We start from the raw sequence: 21,202 nt of genomic DNA on the forward strand, positions 1-21,202 counted from the left end.
TGCTTGTGAACACGTGGTTGGGGATTCTGCGCCATTGCGCTTGCAAGGCAGCGCCAAGTTCCTGCAAATTCTGAGGTTGGTTCCTAAGACCACGAAGCCTTCTCCCAAGTGCATCCCAAACGTGCTCTATTGGATTAAGGTCAGGGGACCTCGATGGCCAGTCCATGACGTTGATTTCAGCGTTTTGAAGGAAATTTCGTGTCAACATCGCGGTATGCGGCCGAGCATTATCATGCTGGAACTGTAGACCTGGGCCATGAGCCGCCATGAAAGGAACGAGTTAAGGGGTGTACACCTGGTCGCGGTAAGCAGCAGCTGTGAGGTTTCCACGGATGACCAGAAGTCGGGAACGGTTGTTCCCACAGAAAGCACCCCACACCATGCAACTTCCGCCCCCGAATCTGTCGACTTCCTGTACACAACATTGGGCATACCGTTCACGACGTCGTCTCCAGACTCTATGCCTGCAGTCCGCGAATCTGAGGGTAAACCTGGATTCATCGCTAAAGACGACTCGATTCCAGTCTCTCTGGGTCCATCGGAGGTGACGTTGGGCCCACAGCAGACGTTGACGTTGATGAAACGGCGTCAATATTGGCCCACGATATGGACGTCGAGAATGGAGATTGGCAGCCCACAACCGATTTCGAATGGTCTGTGAGGACAGTCGACCTCTAAACATCTCTGCCCTGGTTCGTGTAGCCGGCAGAAATCTGTCACGTAGGACGATTTGACGGTCTTCTGCTCGTGACGTCACACGTGGACGACCCGACCTTGGGTGATCAGAAGTGGTGCCAGTTTGTTTTAGACGACCTCGCAGTACCACGGCTGTATCCCATTGCCTTTGCGACGTCAATAACTGATCTTCCCGCTTGCAACATGCTAACGGCACGTTCACGTTGCACATTTGACAATCGTGGCATTTCAAGTACCGTTGTTTAAAAGTGTTTTTTCAATGCTTGAGGCCAATGCAAACACGTGCATATGAAGAAAACTTCGATGCGAAAATCACGTGATCGACTGCACGTGCAAAACCTGATTTGGCACTTACGTCATTTGCACGACGAATGGATGGGTTTGAGTGGGTTTTGCTAACGTTTTTCTAGAGTCTAAAGATAGGGATCCCATTTCTGATACATAGATGTATCATCAGAGAAACATTATTAATTATTTTTCAAATTACATTTTGTGAAGTTTCTTTTTTGACTCAGTATATATAGGTTATACATATAAATATATCAGAGTCGGGTGCCTATGTTTGTACCTAATCGGCATTCTTCTTTGGATTGTTCTTATAGTTAACGTTGTTTCATAAATGATATTGACATGCAGTGAGTTGTAAGTGAGACAGTATCTGTCAAGCTTTCACGGTGGTCGTCTGTGGTTTCATGCCAATGTCCTAGATTTTGATGTTTAAAATCGTTTAATTGTTTCAAGGATACAACCTTGGATTCATCACCTACCCAGAAGCCCTCGGTTCACTCCCGTTGCCTCAGGTGTGGTCTGCCTTGTCCTTCTTGACGTTGATAGCACTCGGAATCGACTCTCTGGTAATGGATCATATTTTAAGTTTGACGAGAGCCCCTTTCGACCCACAGAAATCAGCATGGTCCACGAAATGAGCAAATACTTACCAATAGTATGAATGTCTTCAGATGGGGACATAGTCATATCATATTTGAGTTTGTATGGTAAGGGTAAATGTGTTGAAATGCTGAATTTAGAAGCTCACTGAAGCGTTTTTGAAATTCCTAAATTTTACCTTTGTACCTGTTGATCAATCGGTACATAGGTACAGGGGAATGTAAGCATGGATCACAGACATTTTTGCATAAATGACTGTCTATTTACAATTGACAAACCATGCCTATTCATATACATTCTTATTTGGCTTGTCATACTAGACGTCCAAGACCTTGCGTGTGTAAGTAACATTGGGTAATTGTCAGGCATTTAATCAAGGCTGACGGTGGTCAAACAAATGTGTCTTAAACCTTTATCAACATTCACATCTGAAATTGTATGGTAATAAAATTAATCACAAAGGAATTACACGCCTGGGAAGAGAATCTCCAATGAAAATCAAAAGTGTAGGTATTTACATCTTCTTTACAACTTGATCTAAAGGAGTCGTCACGAATATTTTTCTCCGTCTGCTGTCAAAATTTCATAAAGTATATGAATACGTCAGATCCTACACGTTGATGTTTGTCTGACTAAAACGTGGTTGATATGCTGGAATCCCGTTTCTATTCAGTTGCCATGTTTTGAGATCGCAATAACAGCATTGTCAGATCAGTTTCCAAGCCTGTCTCGCCGTCGTTGGGTGATCATCCTCATGGTCCTGGTGCCATGTTTCCTCCTTGGTCTACTCTATATGACACAGGTGAATATATAACGTCTTCCTATCCCCCAAAACTATCACAAAATACTATGAAGCGTCCAAATCTCTAATACACTTGGCCTTAAAGCAAACACAGTAGGGTGGGAAAAAAGTAACATACAATAGGTTTGGTTAGGTTTGTTGTTTTACGCCGCATTCAGCAATTTACAGCTATGTGGCGGCGGTCTGTAAATAATCATGTCTGCAACAGACAGCCCAGTGATCAAGAGCATGAGCATCAATCTACGTAACTGGGATACGATGACATGTGTCAACCAAGTGAGCGAACCTTACCAGCACGGGTTGCTGAAGACAATTCTAACCCGGATCTTCACGGGTACGTACATGAGGGAGTAGAGACAGAGGATGCAATAAATCATAAGGAATAACATCAGACTTTTATCCATACCCAAGCTATATGTACGTAAATGTTTCGGGTAAAATACCAGTATCTAACACATATATATGTACACGTTGTTACATCTCCATGAGAAGCAAAGATGCATTTATTAACATGAATTGTTAACAAAGTCATACGCCATTGGTGAAGAAGTCACACGGGACAAGAAAAGTATTTAACCAAAGCATGAACTTAGGTAGGTTCCCTGTCAACTTGTAGTGTCTACAAATGTTTGACTGGACCTAATTGGATTCAGATTTGGGTTTCCGCAATTATTCAGCAAGAGCCTTTACAAATTACTGACTGCTGATTGGTAGGAGCGGATTTGAGTAAGCCCATTACAAAGGTTCAAATGAGTATTAATCAGGTGAGCATAGTGAATTCCCTCAGGTTTTCTGTCATAATACCTTTCAGTTACACGTGTCTCTATAATGTTGAATCGGTTTTATGACAGGGAGGAATGTACATGCTTACACTGGTGGACTGGTATGCGTTTTTCCCGTCAATAGCAGTTTTTGGCATGTTGGAATGCATTGTTGTCAGTTGGATCTATGGTAAGCATCTTGTTCCAGATTAGGAACATACCAAAACCGAAATGAAACATAATATAACCATACTAACTATAAACGACAAAATTCAAGCCTGTCCCTGGGTCAAAGAATGAGCGACCCCACGGTGTCACTTACAACAAGCATGATCTTGCAGTATTTTGAACACATTTCTAATTGGTTTTGTGTCTACATTACCATTCTTTTTCAGTTTTGGTGTTCACACGACCTCTTCGACAATTGAGACCCCCATACCAGTGTAAATATTTCTTGTTCTAACCAGTGTCTCTCTTGCGCAAAAACTTGGCATTAAAATTCAGATCGTGGTCAATGTTAGTGTCCTTGCAACCTCAGTGATAAGCGTATTTGAGGCACCAGGAATTGTATGTTTGTATTAGGAACACATAGGGTGGAGAAGGTCGTCAACTCGATGTGGGGGAAGACAGTTCCAAGAGTCATGACCTTCAGTCTGAAATTCATCAGCCCAGGACTTCTTTTGGTAAGTGACATTGATCTATGCTGGAAGATAGCGACCAGTCATGTGCCATATCCATTCCCATATGAAGATGGCAGTGTTGGTTCATATTTCAGAGTAGTTTACACGTATAAACTGTGTAGTGGTGGTGGTGTACTAGGCCAAGTCTTAAATACAAGATGGCAGTCTACCAACAATCCTATGTTGGTATACATATGAAAGTCACGCAAGCTGTCTGGCTGTGCAACATGTTGGAACGAAGCTGACGATAATGCGATATACAGATACAGTATACAAGGTGACGGTGGTGACAGTTTGTATTGCGGAAATAGTACTGTATAATAGGTATCTCTTCAGTACATGACAGTGATGTATGGAAGACAATCGTGCAGCACCTGTTTGGGTAGTATTCATATTATACTAAGGCATGTCGATTGGATCTAGGATGAAACCGCTATGTGACTAAGATCTTAGATGTGTACTAACTGCGTGAAATACAGGTGTACGGGTGTGCTGTTGGCATATCTGGAAACATAATTACAGCAAAGGATTCAAACCAAAAATAATAGGTTTCTGGAGTGTCCAAGAGACGTGACTTTTTCTTTCTATTTACTTTCTGACTCCCTGTCTGATATACGTCATCTATATTTGGAAACTGTATATGCATGCAAGGTGTTTCTAAACTACACTGGTTGGGTTGCATATGATGCTCATCAACCCCCGTGTCCAAGTACACAATAAACCACCACAAATGGTTCGTCACTCTGGTATCATTCTGCTCACAGATCATCTTCTGCTACTCCCTGTACTCCTACCGACCCCCTAACTACGGAGACTACATCTACCCTACCTGGGCTACGGGACTTGGATGGATGATATCCTTTGGTTCAATCTTACCTTTGCCGGTTGTCTTCATCTGGACGGTGTACAAAACAGAGGGAAATTCAGTGAAAGAGGTAAGGTCATCGTATACATTTGAACCATGTTAATTATAGTGATTTTGTTCGGAAAAATGTTCAGATATAATATTTACATGTTTAATGACATGTAAACACCAATTGATTCCCCAAGGTATATGACTTTGTCTCGTGTACAAAAGAGTCATGTCATAGGCTATATATTGTCTGGGCTGCTTGTGTTGTTTCTTAATATATAAGTCAGTGAGTTTAGTTTTACGCCGCCGCTTTTAGCAATGCCCCAGCAATATCACGGGGGTGGGTGGGCACCTGAAATGGGCTTCACACATTGTATCCATGTAGAGGAACCGAACTAGGGTCTGCGAGTAGCGCATATGGTCCCTAGTATGGTGATCTACCTTCAGTTGTTGGCGATCTATAGCCTGGTTTTGTATTTTATTGTTCATTTTATCAATATCGTTTTGTGATAACATGCTAGTTTTACTTGAATATCTGTGAGACACTGGTAGTTTAAGTGTTCTTCGTCAACAGGCTTTTAATTTCTGCATTTATGTTTCTCTAATACAATTGATCTTGTCACGATATGGCTGCAATATTGGCGATGTGACGATAAATATTAACTCACTCTTTGAGTGGCGAGCGATGGCTTTAACTACCCCACCGGTCCTCTTAACATATAAGACAGATGCTACAATGTGTAACAAATAGTTCTTTTATATTTCTTTGTTTCTAGAAATTAAAGAAATCGATGGAACCCGGCACACACTGGAGGCTGTCTTCATCATTTGCAGTGACCTCTGAAAACGCCATTGACACACGAATTTAAACCAATTTAAATTCAGTAATATGATTCAATATCTAGATAATGGGTTTGGCGATTTTCACAGTTGATACACAAAACAACGTAAAATGCTTTAGAGACACGAATCGTCACAAGGTAGAAAATGCATATAGATCAAACCTAACTGACAAATATATAGTTGCAAAACCTTACATACATGCATGTCATGTTTTGGAATATGTGAATCACTAGGATAGTATTTTTATTACCATTTATGATGTATCTGATTTGCGATATGTTAGTTAGACGATAGTGTTTCAACCATTTAATCGAGATACATTGTAACAGTGCAAAAACAAGTCTAAATGATTGCTGAAAAGCATTAATGAAATCTTGTAATTTTGTACATAATAAACTACGACCGATCATTTTACTTTGTTCATAGAATGAATACCTCCGAGTGAGTGAGTGAGTGTGTTAACGTGAATGAGTTAAAGTTTATAGTCACAGCGGCAGTACTTCAGCCATCTCGTGACTTAAAATGGTCATAAATTCGTGATAAATGCACAAATGTTAAGAACCTGTCGACGAAGGACAGAAAAGTCAACTAGTATATCACAGAAATAAGAAATAAAACTAGCATATGTCCCTAAAACAGGATTTCAAATTAGGACAAGGCAATATTAAAAAGGTCTGAGCATCGCCAATAACTGAAGGTAGATCACCACTATAGGGACCAGGGGGACTTACAGTACTTTGGCTACCTGCATGGACCCCAGCTGGATTTATACCAGCCCTTCAGCCATTGGCGATTGTACTAATACATATAAATCAACAAATATTCTACGAATAAAAAGGTGTGTAGAGGTAAATTTACTTGGAAAGTTTTGGGAGTTACGCACACTTTCGGAAGGACAGTCATCTTACAGTACTTTCAAATAACCCCCTTCGTGGAGAATACCTTTGAAGATATCAGAGGAAACTGTGCAATGAAAATGGTACTCTCTGACTTCTAACTGTTTCTTTTCATTTTCAGAAATGAAAAAGAAACGGAAAAACAATTTCCACAACCGTAAGAAATCTCTGCTAAAGTTCACAACCTTTGAGATACAATCAAACATGCTGTTGTAACGAGAATTTCAATTATTCCTGATCCGAAGATGTTTCATGTTTCTGATGGGTGCCACCGGTAGGGCAAGTACGCTCACCTTTTTATTTATAATGCGTATTTGCACCTTTTCGTGTATCTTTAATTGATAGTGATTCACGTACACGAACATCGTATCTCATGACGTCAATCACAGGTTTGTCTGGTCCGGCTTATCTACAGACCACCGTCAGACAGAGATAACATAGCTGTGTGCGGCGTTAAACAGGCAAACACATATTCGTTATGCAGCCGGAATTTGTGTAACCCGTTCTTGGTTATATGTCTGAAAATATTTACATAACTGAGTCTGGAACTATAATTGCAGTGATCACCCTTCTGAACAGCAGTTTACTTCGTTGCATCAATGACCAATCACAGCATCTGTGCCCTCTTATGCACACATTGAAGGCTGTGCATGTGGCATTGGACGTCGTCATTAAATCTGCAGTATTGTCTGCCAGATTGTGTTTTCTTCGTGTTTGGGAAGAGATGAAGATGTTGCAATACCTTCAGATGGTGGTGATTTTGACAAATTCTGCCATGAATAAAAAGAACACATTTTCTACGATTAATAACACGGTACGAATAAACATACTTTCAATGACATGGTTTTACATACCGCCTTTGTGTTAGCGCAGACAGCAATGATTAGTAGAGCTTCGGATCATGGATCATGAATCATCGGGGGGTGTCATGTATCTTATGGATGGTCCCTATATTCCTGATTTTATTTGCCTGACATTACAAAAATAAGCAAATTAATACTGGGCATTGATTATGTACAAAGTAAGTGACCCTCTGCATGTCACGTACCAAATCAATGCCCCTTCCGACTCTTATACAGCTGCTGTAGCTAATGATGCCGCTGTCTTGCTCAACTGGATATATGTCAGCTATTGACAAGCAAAAAATAACCATTACACAATTAGTTATGTGCTTCTATATTCAATACAAGTGAAAAAATACTAGAAAATAACACAGTATTAAAACATGCGGCATCTGAGAAACAGAAAATTGAAGTTAAGTCGTCCATACATTGATGGACTATTAAAACATTAGCATACGATGGCCATAACAACCAAGGTGAACAGTAGAAACTTTCATAAACACAGGACCAAAAGCCGGATAGTAAACCATTGAAATAAACGTAAATACAGTAGGAAATACATGCCATGACCGGATTTACGTATGTTTTTAGATATTTCCTAACTTCGGGCATATATTTCATATGAATCTATACCTTTGAAACATATGCTCATCGTACATTTTCGTATGCACAAGCACCTCGTTCATGTATGCCCTGACCGGATTGTCAGGGATTTCCAAATATGAATTGCAAAACAGATACCCCGGTAAATACATGATCACACAGTATTTCTAATGCATTCCTTTGAATTTCAATGGGTGCTGAAATTTCCGATTTCGTTCTAAGTTTCCTCGGGTTGGAAACATGTGAATTTACTTAGGTGGGGAAACACATGTAAATTTTCAAATTTGCAAATATTTACACACCTTAGATATTTATGTATCATACCGGATTTCAGGGGTATGTATATGAACGGTTTATACACCTTCATCTTACCTGTACTCAAGCAAGATGATCATATGTTTCCATCATGTATATAACTTGGTTCATGTAATTTCACTTTCACACATTTTAGTACTTTTGAAATCAACGTTCACATGACCTCAATATTCTTATCACCAAAAGAGCCTGACAAAGAAAGCAGTATTACGCAAGTTCACACGCCTTATCAAGCTGCACTCGCTCTTGCTACCAGTATCAGTTACGCCTTGTCTGTGGTGTTGGCAAATCTTTTGAGGTGCAGGTTTCGAGGGATTAAAAGGTTCAGTGGTGAACAAAGGGTGATGCGTTGCCCCTTTGTCATCGCAAGTGTCCCTAGCTGTCCAAATAGAATAGCACTTTGTCTCTCTTGGAGCACAGCAAAATATGCTACACGAATCAACTCGTAATTTCTTAAGTCTGTTCAGCTCGCGCATCACAACTGTAAACTATTTTGTGGCAGTACATAATTGGAATATTATTGGACTGCATGTGACCTTCCTTAATAGTCTCACATTGCCTGAACAATGTTATTTCTCCATTCGCTCAGCCTTTGCTGAAATAGCGCCATACATAAACTTAAACTTGTCCACATTTGTTTCACTAACGCAAAAGTATACGATAACAAACAATGCCATATCAAATTATATATTCTGTGAAACATGAAATGAAAAATTGTTTTTATCGTGTAGCGATTATGACCAGATAGCACAGGCGGGTGCGTTCTCTGAGTATATCATAGGCATGTTGGATCTCCGTGACGTTTGTGAAATTCGTCTATATTGTCCTGTTTAAATTGACGATCCATAACTCAGATTGCGAGTAAATTTCACGTAAGTAATTGTGATGTCGCATTGCTGTAAATTTCCCTGTCGGAGAAGTCATTCTCACAAGATATATATTCCGTTGTTTGGAGAAGATCTATGGCTATTACGCCCCAGTGTTGCTAAACATCTTGTAGTCCTTTAGTCTGACACAGACGCAGACCTCGCATGTTCAAGTTCAGATCTGACAGGAGCTGAAAATATCATTCCGACATGAACACAATATCTAAGTGTTTTCCTAAGTAAGTGGAGTGCTTTCTTCAACAGTGGAAATAACTGTATCGTTGTCCTTCTGATATTCCCGGGGCGGTGGGTAGCCTAGTGGTTAAAGCGTTCGCTCGTCACGCCGAAGACCCAGGTTCGAATCCCAACATGGGTACATTGTGTGAAGCTCATTTCTGGTGTCCCCCGCCGTGATATTGCTGGAATATTGCTAAAAGTGGCGTAAAACCAACCTCACTCACTCACTCACTGTGATATCCCCCCGAACGGAAGCTCTACCCATGTAGGGTACAATGTGTAAGTTACAGAATTGTAGGGAATAGTCTTAAGACTTTTCTACTTTGACCACGATTCTTTGAACTTGTAACAGTCGTTGGGGAAGATCAAAAGAGAAAAGGGTAGTGCGCGATGTATCTGACGGACGTATATGGAGAACGTTCGAAGAACTTTATAAATACAATAATAGAAATTCCGGTTATGTTTAAAACGTACCCTCAATCTGATAGCCAGAGGGATTATTGTGAAAGACCGCAGTATGTATCATCATAAACGGTTAAAAGTACATGTCATTCATCCCCACATTATATCCCTTTTATAGACACGGGGCATCATTGTTACAGGTAGGGCAAACACTTTCTTCTAAAGGTATCTGCCGGTTTCACGCTACATACATGTGTTCAGATTATCGAGAAAACTAGCGACGCAAGTTCTCCTCCATCACACCAGAGACCATATAATCTATCATATGGCCTTTGATCACACATATAATTGTATAGATACCCAGTGTTTATTGATAGCGATGAAGCAACTTATCAAAATTTACGGCCGACAGTATCATCTGCATTACTCTCACAGGGTTGTCATGGTAACGATAATTTGGCATACTATTTATTGTGTTATCTTCGATTAGAATTTAAATCAGTTTTGACGTGAGCATGTTAAGAAAAGAGAAGCTGTAAAACGAAATGTATTGTGATCGAACCTATAGGCCTTTGTAAAAGCGAGTTTCAAGCCACCTACATAAAAACCTGTTTTCATGATAAATATCTGCTAATCCTCGGCACGATTCCGACCATATCATTGGCATGTGTTTGTGAATCATAATCAAATAGTGATGTTACAAGGCGCCCATGGCGCGTCAACAACACATGCAAACAGGGGCGTAGCTACCATTATAAAAAACAGCTCGAGCTTACACATAATTTTTCCTTGTAATTCTTGCCAAAAATACCTACAAACACGTTCCATTTAAAAAGTGGAAATAACTATGAATCATACTGACTACAGTATTCTTTGATTAAAGCATTACCATGTACAGTAAACAGGTTATTCTACACATCATAACTTTCGGTGATGATTGTTTTTCATTCGACATGTATGAGGATGTTTTGTTACAGTCATGATTATATGTGAATCATCACAGAAATGCAGTTGTTTATTTTTCATTTGTTTATCATGTATTTTAGAAAAAACACCAAATACTCGATGTATGTTATTGTATCAATGCAGCAGACATGTGTAAACTTTGTCCAAACATATTTGTATATGAGGAAATCACATTTCAATTTCGACAATATTTTGAAGCTATTAAAATCATCAAACGTGAAACGATAACTCTTGAAGTCCCATAAAAAATGAACATTGGGCAAGCCCTCAATACCACCTATAATATATATCTTTGCAGCCCATAGGGCTTACACGAAAAATATGGCTTGCTACGCGCCTGTTAAACGCACGAGAATTGCAATACGGTCCTCTAACCACTGATTCTCCATGACCTGGAGACACATGTGACTGAGCGTATGTTGGGACGTCGTCTGTCATACAGACCCTGAAGCAAATATATCCAAGCCCACGCAAGTCTACAAAATGTGGCAAGTCTAAATTTCCACAGCTTCAGGAGAAAGTCTCAGGGCTCCTTATATTATATATTGTTTTATACTATGAACTTTTTCTGTAAAATATGTTCATATCAGAGACTAGTTGTTAATCTAGTTCTGACGGGTAGAAGACAAAAGACAAAATGGATACTAGTGCTGTTACTATTTTTAAATTATATATAAACATTCGTCCTTGTCTCGGGATGAATGTATGTTTTCCACCAAATGTACATTCGGAGGATATCGAAATCTAGGTTAAGCTATTTGAATCATATTTGCAATTAAAACACCCAAACAATGGTTTGTTGTCCAAATTTTTGGTTTTCCATATCTTGTCCCAGTCTGTATCACAGTCACAGAACGGTATTTTTTCCTCTTCCGTCTCTAGGAAAACTCACTGCAGGGTTTGGGTTATGGAGTGCCATACCAAACACCCACAGCTGGCGGGACCAACATCTCCAGTAACATTTACATCTGCCAACGCTTAATTCGCAAGTGGTGAGACAATAAGCTAATGGGGCTAAGGGTTTGTGAAATATCTATGATGCCTTATATGAAGTCTATCATCTAAGCAAGTCTAGCTATGTATGGCGTTAAGTCACTGCTTGAAGAAAGCCTCCTTTAGAATTTTATTTGGTAAATACATGTATTAGTATTTCCATCATATTGGAAAATACATAGACCAACGCTTAGTGTCTGAATATATAGTAACAAACAGACCTATTTATAATGAAAAGGAGCCCCAGGGAGACACGAGATTCAGTCCGGCCAGCCATGGCAGGAGGATATGTTTACTTTGTAGCCCGACCCCAAAGTGAGTTAGGTTTCTTGCAGATGTTTACAGACCCTGGACCTGAGGAGATCTAGACTTGCTTCATTAAAGGCTTTAGCATTGCAGAGAGGGCTTGGCAGTAGGGAAAATAATGTGGTTCAGGGACTGTGAGACAGACTAAGCAGTAAGGAAAATAATGTGGTTCAGGGACTGTGAGACAGACTAGAAAATGCATGGCAACCTACACTTCATTGTGACTATGATTAAGGCATCATTTTAAAACACAAGGGTTATTTCCTTTGCGTTAACTGACAGGCTTTCGGTGTCAAATTATTTGGATTATCCGACCAAAGGGGATGTTATTCTGTCTGGAAATATGGCCTTTTTGCAATGCTTTGGTTGCATATAATGATAAGTGATTGTTGCACATATGATGTTTTTGAAGGATAATCTCAGTTGACTAATACTTTGCACGAGTTTCCCTCCACTCTTTCCATACCCGTAAAAGTTAATTTTCCATATATATGTCTGTAAGAAAATACTGTAAAGTAATGGGATGGCTGAATTTGACCACCTGAGGTAGTGACCACAGCACTCTGGTTATACTGCATTCAGAGAGGACAGAGCTAGGCAAGATACCAATAAATATGCTTGTCATTTAAACCTTTATCTGATGTTTGTGGAATGTGACTTTATAATTGAAGATGCTTCCTGCACATGTAGCCCCAATATAGATGTTGTTAGTCTCTTTTTTTCAATTGAAATTAAGATCTTTGCCTTATATCAAAATAATATATTTTTAGTCTTAATGTGCCTATGTCGGGAATCAAACACCGTTTTTTGACCTGACAGGCGAACGCTTTATCCACGAGCGTACCCGATCATTCCTTGATACTGTTACAGAATATCCATTGGTACATTTATTATACATTCAAGATTGAACCAAGTTTTGTCACCATATATCATTCAGTTTTTATGTTAGTGAAATGATCTGCTCACTGATAATTTAAAAAGAGAAATATAAATAATGATTGTTTTAGTTTTCCATTTATCTAGTAATTTTCAGTTTCTATTTCCTGGAAATTCTGTACGAAGGTACTTTCAACAGTTTCACCCAAAAACAGTAAAGCATACAGATAATACGTTTCGGTACTTTGATAGAATAATAAGTACACATTATATTCCATGATAAAATTCCATTAATTTCCATTACAAAAAGTATAAACGATATTACCTACTGGTCAGAAAGACTTATCAGTACCCCAACACCGACCCATCGCCATCACCCCACCCTAGGCCTACCCCATGCCACACCCTCTCCCTCGCACACACACACACACACACACTCCCTAACATACATATCGCTCTGGCCCATAGCCCTGATATTTGAACCTTTTAAACAGACACCATGTGTATGTCAAGAAAGACACGCACGTTATTAATGGTGCACAGTCATGGGTATCACTTCACCATGTGTCTCTAATTATCTCAGTACATTATGGCGTGCTCGGACGCGCTAACGAACCCTATGTGACAGTTACATTACAGAACCATTGAAATACATGTTAAAGTAGTGCTAATCATGTGACACTATATTTACCCATTTCCAACCATTTACGCATGTACTAAATATATGACAAATCTAACCCTGGTTATACGAGATTTCAAGGGTATTGAAATGCATGTCCTACAATCACAGCATTTACATATGTTACACATGCTAGGAAACACATGAAAACAATGGCCAGATTTACACACCTGTGAAATACATGTAAATGCAGAGTTGAATGTTGGTTTATTTTAACACCCGTTTAAACGTCTGTAAATCTGACGGCCAGATGATACGTAGATTTCAAACGTTGTTCATATGGCCGCCGGATGAAACGAGTATTTCCTGACGTTAGTAAATTTGGGTAATACAGTCATTTTGTGTGGTGAAATTAGTCGCATGTCCCTTAACAGCACCCATATATTTTGTCTGATCAGTCGAATTTTAAATTTGTCTACTACATGTATATGCTCAGTGTATAAGCTTTATAGAAACGTGGTCTTTCTGACCAACGACTGCTTGCCCCGAAGATCACCGAAACGAGCAACGAAGATCAAAGAAGTCAAATGCATGTCCCAGACGTTCACCCCTTTCGTGAAACAAAGCTGCATTCAGCAATATTCCAGCGGTTTGGCGGCGATCTAAAAATAATCGAATCTGGACCAGTCAATCCAGCAATCAACAGCATGAGCATCGATCCTGTTAGTCGCCTCATCCGACAAGCACTTAAGTTACTGAAGATCAACTCAGTTACTCTAACCCGTGAAAATAAAGTATTACAAACATTCTATAAATATTCTGAAGTAATTGATAGTAAACGAGAGTTAGTGATAAGCTGAATATCGAATGTGTCTTAAATATGAGTCATAGTGTTTCCAAAATTTACAGATATCCTTCGAGCGTTCACATGATCTTCTTGACACAGGACGTCTTGCTTTCGGGGTCAGGAATTAGGTAAAATCACCTTCATATCCCCTTAAGCCTTACCGATAATGACTTAGCAGTGATATTTACAATTAAAGTGTGTGGATGTGTAAACACTGAAGAATTAATAAGAATTTAACGCATAAAATCTGAAAAGGAAGTGCCTTTAGTAGTCAGCATGTAGTCGAGGCGAATGAAAAAACATCGAGATTTCGAGCAATATACAAATAACTATAATGTCGGTTTAAAATGATTTAAATTAGCGAGTTGGTACCATTAGGTCTCAGTACACAAGTCTGTATTTTGCGCGAGTGTCAGTGTTCATGTCTGCTTTATAAAACCCAAACTAGGGGTTTCCTTGATGCAACATGCCCATGTCTGAATAATCCTTGCACTGATGCAACACATCTGTGTTGGAATATCCCCTTCACTGATGTAACATGTCCCAGTTGGAATATTGGTTGCTCTGATGTAACATGTCAAAGTTGGAATATTGGTTGCTCTGATGTAACATGTCCGTGTTGGAATATTGGTTGCTCTGATGCAACATGTCTGTGTTGGAATATTGATTGCTCTGATGTAACCTGTACAAGTTGGAATATTGGTTGCTCTGATGAAACATGTCTGTGTTGAAATATTGGTTGCTCTGATGTAACATGTCCGTGTTGAAATATTGGTTGCTCTGATGTAATATGTCCGTGTTGAAATATTGGTTGCTCTGATGTAACATGTCCAAGTTGGAATATTAGTTGCGCTGATGAAACATGTCCAAGTTGGAGTATTGGTTGCTGTGATAAAACATGTCCATCTTTGAGTATTGGTTGCTCTGATGTAACCTGTCCAAGTTGGAATATTGGTTACACTGATGTAACATGTCCAAGTTGGAATATTGGTTACACTGATGTAATATGTCCGTGTTGGAATATTGGTTGATCTAATGAAACATATCCAAGTTGGAATATTGATTGCTCTGATGTAACATGTCCAATTTGGAATATTGATTGCTCTGGTGCAACATATCCATGTTGGAATATTGGTTGCACTGATGTAACATGTCCATGTTGGAATATTGGTTGCTCTGATGAAACATGTCCATATTGGAATAGTGGTTGCTGTAATGCAACATGTCCAAGTTGGAATATTGGTTGCTCTGATATAAAATGTCCATGTTGGAATATTGGTTGCACTGATCCAATATCATACGAGGGGCAACAAGAATTGTTGCACCTCACAGACGTTCATCCCTTTGGTGAAACAAAGCATCACAGCCACGGTGCGGATAACCCAATGATCAGATCATGCAGCGCCTGTGGACTGAACTCTGTAGCAGCAGCTTGAACGACTGGGCCTTTCATACATGTACCTCCCGTGCTCTTGCCGTCGTAAAATATACGGAGTCTACATGATGCTGTTTGACCACTAAATAACCTCTCACTATTTAAAGCAAAGGTTCCATTAGCAGTTCAAATTGAGTTGTTGAGTGTTGTTACTGGTTACTAAACATACACGTTAGATTAAAGAGAGGGACTTATAAATATAAACAAAATGTGAAGATGAGGAGATGGTGTTTGAGTCCTTTCATGATGTGGCAACTACGGAAATCCATCGTTTCCAGCAAGTGTTGTAACATGAAACCACCAAACTATGATATTCCCTGTGTAATATGAAAGGAGTTTAAATGTGTTGAATTTAGAACATTAATTCCATGGTGTTTTCAGGCGACGAAGATAATACCCAGTGAATGTTAGGTTCCAGCGACTTCTTTAATTTCTACAAACAAAAAGAAAAGAATGGCAATATATGTTTTATTTATTTTTTTCCATTACGACAGTAGATAATATAATATCCATACAGCTGGATTTTACAGAACATACATTTTGTACCTATATCCAAGATTCGAATTAGAATTGCATTATTTCGTCTTTTATATCTACCCACTGATTACATGATTAGAATTATACTAACATTTTGTTCTATGATTTTCCAAAAGTAGCATATGATAATAAGTAAAAAACAAAATACGACGGAATGGGATTGCAATTTGCCAGGAGGAATAGACCGGGAGATATTTGGCCAGGAGGATGGGGAAATTGGCAGAGACCCCGTTTGATGTGAATCCCTTTCACATGAAGTAAAGATAAGCTAGTCATGTAACACTGGGAAACAGGTTCCTGCATATGCACAGCGCCCAATGACGTTACCTCTCTGATTGAATTTCCCTCTGTTTTGTACACCGTCCAGATGAAGACAACAGGCAAAGGAAAGATTGAACCAAAGGATATCATCCATCCAAGTCCCGTGGCCCAGGTAGGGTAGATGTAGTCACCATAGTTAGGGGGTCGGTAAGAGTACAGGGAGTAGCAGAAGATGATCTGTAAGAATGATGATTCCGGGATGAAAGAACAATTGTGGGCACACCATGTATTGTGTACATTGTCATGATGACTAAAGGGACTATATGCAACTCAACCAATGTAGTTGACAAATGCATGTTTCTGTGTATGTGTGAATGACATGAGGGAAGGAGAGTCAGGTGATCTGGAAATGAGATACATAACGTGGATGGCGCCACCAGTGGCTGTGCAGTTGCCTCCCTTGGGTACGCCAGAAACCTAGGATAGGTTTGAATGCTGTGTTGCCCCGATCATATTTCTTATTTTGATAACACTACATCCTTTTCTATCACTAAACCTAAAATCGTAAACATCCAAGACAATGGCATGTTACACTGTTGTCAATTATATATCATTGGCATCTTACTCATCTATACATACATAGCTATACCATTACAATCATATACCTTCATGCACCCGTCAAACTGCTGACACATATATTCAAGCAAGTTCATGCTGCACTGCTACTTTCATTATACCGATACAGATATTTTGTATGACTGTAACCAAAATACAAACACTTCACCCTGATTAACTGTTAGGTTTTGGCTTCCATTTGTCCTTTGCAAACCACACATACATTGTTTAGAAGGCATCTTCGTTCTTTTATTACTTTTGTTATTCTTACATGCACATATATATGCTCTGTGCCGCATACCATTCATTCGGCACCCTCGAAGAGCAACCCCCTCGTGGTGGGTGCTGGGTAACGCTAATAGCTTTTCACCCACCCAATCTGGTAATGCCAACCTCTGAATTCCGTATGTCTCCAAATACCTGTTATGGGCAGAACCAGCTGGGCAGTTCTTTTTGGGTAGACAATTATGGCTTTTCATGTTGTATTTGCCGGAGTATAACACCCTTGTAAACCTGGTGTTGTAGTTGGTTACCTATGCAAAATCGTCCATATTGACACTCGATAGCGGGTGGGGAACGAGGGTGTTGAATACTATTCTGGCGCCATGTCTCAAAACCAAACCTCTGGTTCTTGGAAAACTAATGAACGTCGTCATGTAGAAGCTTTGACCTTCTGATGAAGATCTTTCTCCAGATGTTGCTGTATTTTGGCCAACGTTTATTGTTATATCTTCTGCTGATGGTAATCCATTGAAACGCAATCCTTTTGCTGTCTCCAAGGGTATACAAAGTGTCTGCTGAGAAGTGTAGAATGTAACTCATCTTCGATGTTGTTCATTGCTTGTTGAATGTGCACGAAGACAGCAGTCTGTTAACTTGCTGGGTCTAAAGCAGTTTGTTAACACCAAGGTTGTTGTCTCGGTGCACAAATCATTGAATTCATGTTGAGGGATTGTTCAGAATCGAGCTGAATGTCTGTCTGACATGACAGAAGATGGCATTTCTGCTTCTTTAACAAATCAAGGCGTTACCTCTGTGAAACGCTTCATCAGAAAACAGAACAATATTATCAAAACAAATACCTACCTTTTCACCTTTGCCCTCTCCACTCTTCCAAAATCAATTAAGCCTGGTTACTTTAACATCGGTGTGGACGATTTTATTTCAAAGCCACTTCGGTGTTTTAATTGCCAAAAATATGTCATGGTGCCAAATCTTGCAATCATGTCTCTATCTGTGTCCGTTGCAGTGGGGCTCACGAGAGCTCAGAGTGCACTAATGAAATCAAGTGTGCCAACTGTGAATAGACAACATTTAGCATCATCCAAATCCTGACCCAATTTTGAACATCAGTCGAAAATGCTCAAACTAAAGTATACTAACAATATCTGTTTTGCAGAAGACTATAAAATAATTCCAATACAGACACAAACAACCGCTTCTTATTCTGCAGCAGTTTCTTCATGTTGTCTTTCTGAGGTTTCACAGCAATATATTTCATGTCTGACAGCAATATCTTGGGTGACAGATATACAGGTCACACTTGATAAGTATGTCTCATACCAAACTGTCCAAAAAAACTCATCAGCTTCCTTCTCAGACTGAGGATCTATCAGAACTACGATCTGTGCCTACATCAGACCTGGAAATTGAGAGAGTTCAACTGTCTATGGAAGCCCCTGTTACGGTTCACAATCCATTCGAAGCGCTTGATATGGACGTCACTCCATCACATCCTGTAGAAGTGGGTCACCCAGGTACATGTAGGTATTAGTAAATTGCAAGAAAGAATGCCCTATATTGCTTATACCTACTTGGTTTGTCAGTCCAGATTTGACGAGGTCATTATGCGACAATGCCTCATTGGCCGTACTAGATATACACACGAATATTTACTAAAAGGTGAGGATCCTCTATTTTGCATCCCTTGTGATGTGAGGATCACGGACAAGCATGTCCTGCTTCACTGTATTGATTTCCTTCACAAAGGATAAATATTTCAATGTTAAACAGTGAAGGATCTTTTTAATGTAAATTATCATTAAATCGTTGAAAAAGGATCTTTTTTCATTGTTAATTACCTCTTAATTATTGACTTCTTAAAGGAAATTGAACTAATTAATAAATTGTGATTGATATGTTTTGTATATAGGTATATATTTCATTATTGGCATCATTATCAACTTACATTGTTGGTGGCTGTACCCTCACAGAGGGTTGAAGTATCGTAAAATTATTTATTGCCCTCCTGTGGGTGTACGTAAGTCCCAAAACTTTCCAAATAAATTTATATTTACCAGACTTTTTGAACTTTTTAAATTTTTAATTACGGCTACAATTCCCTACAACGCCGGCAACTGAAGGGATGCTGAAACCTAACTAGGGTCCATGCAGGTAGCATAGGTACTGTAAGTCCCCATGCTCCCTAGTGTGGTGATCTACCTTCAGTTGTTGGCGATCTTACAGCCTGTTTCTATTATTGTATCGTCTTCTGTGGTTAAACCGTTTTAGAATGAATTACTAGTTTTAAATTTATATCTGTGATAGTCTAGTTATTTTACTGTCCTTCGTTGAAAGGTGTTTTTCCAATTTACGTTTAATAATTATAAATCTTTAACTTGATTTAGTCACGATATGGCTGAAATATTGCCGATGCGACTTGAAATTTTAACTCACTTACTCACTCTCCTATACCATTCATTCACCTGATGAAGGAGTTAGGATATACTCCGAAACATTGTGTTCCTCATAATAAAGAAGTTGACAACCATAAAACTCTCTTCCTTATGGACATGTTGCATGAATGCAAAATACGAACCCACCGACATGGACATGGACGCATCAACATGGACCACTGCCACTTACCAGGAGGAGTCCGGGGCAGATGAATTTCAGGCTGAAGGTCATGATCCTCGGAACAGTCTTCCCGCACATTAAGCTAATGACCCTCTGCAGTCTGTGTGTGCCTAAAACAAATAGTCGACTCCTTGTGGTTATCTCATGGTACTACCATACCAGCAGTGTACATAAAGTAGACTTCTTACGCAATATATAGAGAACCACAACACATACTGTCAATCGTCAAAAGGAATTTGCTCAAAGCCAAATCCCGTTTCTAACAGGTAGCTCAAAAAGTCAGGGCCACGATCTTTTATTCATTTGGCGCCTTGGACAATACTGTCGTTTGAAGTTATTTTTGCGTATGTTTTCATTATGATTGATGTTTGTTTCTAGTTTGTAACAAGATGCTTACCATAGATCCAGCTGACCACAAAGCATTCCAACATAGCAAACACTGCTATGGAGGGGGAAGAACGCATACCAGTCCACCAGTGTAAGCATGTACATTCCACCCTGTCAAAAAAGAGTTTCAACATTCTTGATTTTGCGTTTTACAGCTCGTCGCTCGTGTCCGTTCTGCATTTATCGACCTGTGAAGGTCCGGGTTAGAATTGGCCTTCAGTAACACATGCTATTGGAAAGAGACAAAAACACATGCACCTCTCTATTCTTTGCAAACGTCGTTATTCAGAGTGACAACAAACTCTCCACAAGGCTGTTTGGCCAAAAGCATGATTTCAACTTTTCAACTATCAGCCTTCCTTTCTGTTGAGCAATATTCCAACAGCTACAGCCTTTGCAGCCTGGTTCCCGGGATCGGCTGCGCTAACGCTTCGACTGCGGCAATCACTACCGAATGGCGGCCATCACTTCTAGGTGACACGCCACATATCTGCTATAGAAAACTCCGAGAACGGGTGGTTAGAAGTTTTTCATATCACCTTCATCGAGACTATTGCAAGGTATACGTCACCAGAACCACGCTCATTCTTATCCTTATTTAACCAGGCTGCCGCCTTTTGTATTTACAGTTCGCAACTCTTGCTCAGAAGTTACAAGTTACAGCATTCAGACTTCAGTATTATGACGGGAGCCACCTGTTGGGCAGGGTAGGTGTCCCAGATTCCATTTTTTAAATATGACCATCATACAACTGTAGCATCGATTAGTGAGTTGTACAATTGATTTTATAAGAAATTTTTATGGTCATGGGGTTTTCGCT

At 39.6% G+C, this 21,202-nt stretch overlaps 2 protein-coding genes across 2 annotated transcripts; one reads left to right on the plus strand and one right to left on the minus strand.

Moving 5' to 3' along the window:
• Positions 1–3,015: 3,015 nt before the first annotated feature.
• Positions 3,016–5,708, plus strand: LOC124271004 (sodium- and chloride-dependent glycine transporter 1-like). Its single transcript, XM_046706068.1, has 4 exons — positions 3,016–3,337; positions 3,730–3,830; positions 4,592–4,762; positions 5,457–5,708. Exons 1-4 carry the CDS (start codon positions 3,244–3,246, stop codon positions 5,547–5,549), a joined length of 459 nt encoding a protein of 152 aa, XP_046562024.1. The 5' UTR covers positions 3,016–3,243; the 3' UTR covers positions 5,550–5,708.
• Positions 5,709–15,862: 10,154 nt separating this feature from the next.
• Positions 15,863–20,050, minus strand: LOC124271005 (sodium- and chloride-dependent glycine transporter 1-like). Its single transcript, XM_046706069.1, has 3 exons — positions 20,005–20,050; positions 16,591–16,761; positions 15,863–16,159 (listed from the first exon to the last, which is right to left on the minus strand). The coding sequence occupies exons 1-3, from the start codon at positions 20,044–20,046 to the stop codon at positions 16,079–16,081; spliced, it is 294 nt and encodes a 97-aa protein (XP_046562025.1). The 5' UTR covers positions 20,047–20,050; the 3' UTR covers positions 15,863–16,078.
• Between the last annotated feature and the right edge of the window lie 1,152 nt (positions 20,051–21,202).

Source organism: Haliotis rubra, unplaced genomic scaffold, assembly GCF_003918875.1.
Source record: "Haliotis rubra isolate DU_JTF1 unplaced genomic scaffold, ASM391887v1 Scf1566, whole genome shotgun sequence".
Classification (NCBI taxonomy): Eukaryota; Metazoa; Mollusca; class Gastropoda; order Lepetellida; family Haliotidae; genus Haliotis; species Haliotis rubra.

What these genes read in the sequence shown, in the direction of transcription:
- LOC124271004 (XM_046706068.1), top strand. Translation starts at nt 3,244, where the DNA reads ATGTACATGCTTACACTGGTGGACTGGTATGCGTTTTTCCCGTCAATA. An exon ending in TGTTGTCAGTTGGATCTATG is followed by an intron (nt 3,338 to 3,729) that starts GTAAGCATCTTG and finishes TGTTTGTATTAG; the next exon opens with GAACACATAGGGTGGAGAAG. An exon ending in AGGGAAATTCAGTGAAAGAG is followed by an intron (nt 4,763 to 5,456) that starts GTAAGGTCATCG and finishes CTTTGTTTCTAG; the next exon opens with AAATTAAAGAAATCGATGGA.
- LOC124271005 (XM_046706069.1), bottom strand. Translation starts at nt 20,046, where the DNA reads ATGACCTTCAGCCTGAAATTCATCTGCCCCGGACTCCTCCTG. An exon ending in TCTGCCCCGGACTCCTCCTG is followed by an intron (nt 16,762 to 20,004) that starts GTAAGTGGCAGT and finishes TCATTCTTACAG; the next exon opens with ATCATCTTCTGCTACTCCCT. An exon ending in AGGGAAATTCAATCAGAGAG is followed by an intron (nt 16,160 to 16,590) that starts GTAACGTCATTG and finishes TTTTGTTTGTAG; the next exon opens with AAATTAAAGAAGTCGCTGGA.